The sequence below is a fragment of the Temnothorax curvispinosus genome, unplaced genomic scaffold (assembly GCF_003070985.1).
Source record: "Temnothorax curvispinosus isolate PA1 unplaced genomic scaffold, ASM307098v1 QBEX01011978.1, whole genome shotgun sequence".
In the NCBI taxonomy this organism is placed as follows: Eukaryota; Metazoa; Arthropoda; class Insecta; order Hymenoptera; family Formicidae; genus Temnothorax; species Temnothorax curvispinosus.
Window position 1 is genome coordinate 1 of NW_020221758.1, and position 3892 is coordinate 3892.

Here is a 3892-nt window from a genome sequence, read left to right on the forward strand (position 1 = left end):
TACTTGTAAATTTTAATATGTTTAAAACTTTTATCTAGAACTTTTCATGCGTTAAACAACTTGTCTTGCCTTCCCATAACAACTATTCATCCGGGCTAAGTAAGGACAGCTTGTATTTTGTTTCTTTCTTCTAAACACTATTTGATTAAAGCACAGTAATTACAATATACCTAGCTGCAATATATGCAATTATATATACAAAAATATAATGCAAACGCCTTAATCCATAAAGTATTCATCACGTTAATTTGATATTATGTCAAGTGAGGCATCGTCTCAAGTGATAACTTGTTCTGACCATTTCACTATTCCAGTCGCTTACAATACACAATATAATATGTACATAATTTGTAAGTGACTGCATGTATAGTTTAAAGTAATTGTATTATATTTTATGTATGTTTATATATATTTATTATGTGTATACATGTATGAATTTATATATGATGTTATTTAATGATACATTTAAATTAATTAAATTTAAAAACAAAAACTGTCGACATAATAGTACCGATAAAACTAAATGGTAAAGTTTTAAGCTTTCTAAAAAAATTAAACATTATAAAATATATTAAAAATATAATTGTGTTAGAACTTTATGGTTAAATTTCTTTTCTAAAAATTGGATTCTTTCTCATTTGTTTCACGATTTACTTCACATTCAACAGTTTTATGCGCACAAAAGAAGTCGGTGCATGAATGACGATTAATATGTTACGAACTTCCCTTAATTTGCTTACTTATTTCTACATTGTTTTTTTGTATTTATATAGTATTATATTCTTTATGCTATTTTCAAACAATGCGTGGCTATAAACTTCTTTATCCTCCTTATTTGTTCTCATGTCGCTTTCTAAAATGGTATTATAAAATCTATAAAAAGACGAGCTTTAGGAAGCGATTTAACGCGATTAACTTGAACAGTAACATATGCCTCGCACTTATAATTACAAGCTCGCTTTTTTAATTACCTAATATTTATATCCTGACTATGCCGAGCTGGCATCGACAATCCAAATAAATCGATCACGAATCAATGGTCCGCTCTGCTCTTCTCTAAACAATAATATCTTATCCATAACGTGAACAGTTAAAGAGAACCGAACCGATCGTGCAACACTAACCGGTCAATTCTCTTTCGGCATTTGCCATGCCCGATCGTTAATGGCAAATTTCGTTTTTGTAGAACCTGCAGTTAAGCATTTCGAATGATACTTAATAAGACGCTGATTGCTCAAATTTTGCGCTACTTTTCCGGCAGATAAGTTCAACATTAACCACCGTTCCAAATAAAGAAACAGACAGGATTCTAAGTTCTACAAGTAATTGTACGCTCCAGGTGTATGCGGGTGTGTGCGTGTCGGTCCGGCGTGTCTTCTACGCGCAACCTCGTCGCCGCGCGACTTTATTATTCGTTGAGCACGCAAGTACGGACCAGGGCGTCGCAAACGGAGTAGGGATCGCAATTGCTGCTAGGTCTCCTGTCTTCCAGGTAGCCCTTCTTATCCTCAGCGACGCCACGGGGAATGCGGATGCTGACGTTTCGATTGGCCACCCCGGCACTGAAGTCATGGATATTGCTGGTCTCGCACTTGCCAGTCAGCCTGCGCTCATTGTCCTTTCCTCCGCGCGGATCGTACGCCTGGATGTGCCTGAGATGTTGCTTGCTGAGCTTGTCGATCGCCTTCTCGATCTCGGCGATACCGTTTTCGCCGCGCATCGCCTTCGTCGAGAAGTTGGTGTGGGCACCGGCGCCGTTCCACGAGCCGTCGACCGGTTTCGGGTCCAGGGTGACGATCACACCGTATTCTTCGGCGATGCGCTGCAGGATGAATCGAGCGATCCACAGATCGTCTCCCGCGTCGATGCCCGTGCATGGTCCCACCTGGATCCATAGTAAAAAACATGATAATAACTCTTCGTAGAGGGTCGAGGCCCGTAAAAGAACTTTATAAATTATATTTCGGTGAGTCTCGAGTTACGCAAAGTTCGTAAATTAAGTTTTTGATAAGTATAATTTTCAAATTAAACTTGCGACAGAGCAAAGATCCTAAACTATATTTCTACTACAACACAAACAGCTAAAGCTAAATCTTCAGTTAAATCGGAGTTTGTTGTCTGATTAGACCATCACGGTTAAATTTGAGATTCTATAAGAATCTCCTGATCTTTCGTTCATTTGTCACCAAAGAAAGATTGACTTCAAAGTTATAGGAGAACAACGATAGACGTATTCTCTCTGCTTTTCTTTATTTCAGCTTCGATTTACTCACCTGGAACTCCCATTGCGAGGGCATCACCTCGGCATTGGTCCCCGCGAGCTTCACGCCGGCGTAGAGGCAGGCTCTGTAATGGGCCTCGACTATCTCGCGACCGATCACTTTATCGGCGCCGACGCCGCAATAATAGGGACCCTGTGGGCCCGGGAAACCATTCTTGGGCCAACCGAGCGGCCTACCGTCGAAGTCCAACAGAGTGTACTCTTGCTCGATACCGAACCAGGGTTCCTGATCCTTGATAGTCTCCATCGCCTGGTTCGCGCGATACCGCTTGTTCGACTTCGTTGGCGTCTTGTCGCTGTAGTAAGTGTCGCAGAGCACGAGCTTGTTGTTACCGCGACGGAAGGGATCGTTATAAATCGCCACAGGGTAGAGAAATATATCACTGTTGGCACCGTCGGCCTGGTACGTCGAACTGCCGTCGTAAGTCCATGTTGGCAGATCTTGGAAAGATAATTGAGTTTGATATAATATCGTATAGAAATAGCGATCAATTATAAAGCAGGTCACGTTTACTGAAGCTTCTTCCTCAGCAAATCAGCGATTTGATTTTCTCCAATTACAATTTCCCGCGAGCAATTTTATGAAAAATTAATCGTTACTAACTTATTGATTTTTATATACTCATGTTGTACATATATAATAAATATTTTAATAATTAGTCTTTACTCTTGAAGGATATATGTTTAAAGTATAAAACTTTGAAATGTAAAGGTCTTTAAAAATCAATATTCTGATAAAATGTTCAAATTTGTTTTCTTTCCGAGAGAAATCTATCGATTAAATGAGAAACAGGTGTTGCCATTTATCGATATCCATTGATACGATTTGATCCATTAATGGCTTCTATTTTTTCATCAAACTTTTAATAAAAAAAAAGACATTCTAATTATTAACAAATAATTGGTACGTAATGTAATTAGCATATTTAATCTGTAAACCTCGATTTATTTTCGAAACATTATAATTTGAGTATAACATATATGAAATTTTAACACCTATCAAATTATTAAAATGCTTACCGGCAGGATGTTTCGGCACAGAACTCAAAGTTCTGGTCTTGCTACGTAAACCTTCGCCAGTACCATCAATCCAGATGTACTTCGCCTGGATCGCATTTTCCGGCTGAGGCAGATCGAGATATTTTTGCAACAAAGTCTTGTCCAACGCCGCATTCGGCGAATCCTTCAACATACTGCGCGACATAGTGGTACTATAACAAAAAAATATTAAAGATTAATAAAAATAAATGTACTTTTACGAATATCGGAATCATTTTTCGTATAGCACGGAGAATATATGAATTAGGAGGGAGCTATTATTGTAAAGTCCAAAAATCTTCTATCGAAAGAAAAGATTTTCTTTTCTCTTTCTTTCTTTGTCTTCTTTGGCTTCTTTATTAATATTGGGTATATTATAATTTCTCTCGATATATAATATATTAATATTATAATACAAATATATGTATATTTAAAAAAAGTTTTTTTTCCAAATTAAAAATAAAAAAGTTTTTGGGGATGGTAAATTAAAATGACTCACCCTGTATATATGTATATATATATATATACAGGGTGTCATTATATATATATATATATATATATATATATATGTAA

The 3892-nt window shown here is 37.0% G+C and overlaps 1 protein-coding gene across 1 annotated transcript; it reads right to left on the bottom strand.

Moving 5' to 3' along the window:
- Positions 1-828: 828 nt before the first annotated feature.
- Positions 829-3524, bottom strand: LOC112462148 (glutamine synthetase 2 cytoplasmic-like). The gene is made up of 3 exons (XM_025027776.1): positions 3302-3524; positions 2274-2722; positions 829-1885 (listed from the first exon to the last, which is right to left on the bottom strand). The coding sequence occupies exons 1-3, from the start codon at positions 3483-3485 to the stop codon at positions 1409-1411; spliced, it is 1110 nt and encodes a 369-aa protein (XP_024883544.1). The 5' UTR covers positions 3486-3524; the 3' UTR covers positions 829-1408.
- Positions 3525-3892: the final 368 nt, after the last annotated feature.

What these genes read in the sequence shown, in the direction of transcription:
- LOC112462148 (XM_025027776.1), bottom strand. Translation starts at nt 3,485, where the DNA reads ATGTCGCGCAGTATGTTGAAGGATTCGCCGAATGCGGCGTTGGACAAG. An exon ending in TGTGCCGAAACATCCTGCCG is followed by an intron (nt 2,723 to 3,301) that starts GTAAGCATTTTA and finishes TATCTTTCCAAG; the next exon opens with ATCTGCCAACATGGACTTAC. An exon ending in CCTCGCAATGGGAGTTCCAG is followed by an intron (nt 1,886 to 2,273) that starts GTGAGTAAATCG and finishes CTATGGATCCAG; the next exon opens with GTGGGACCATGCACGGGCAT.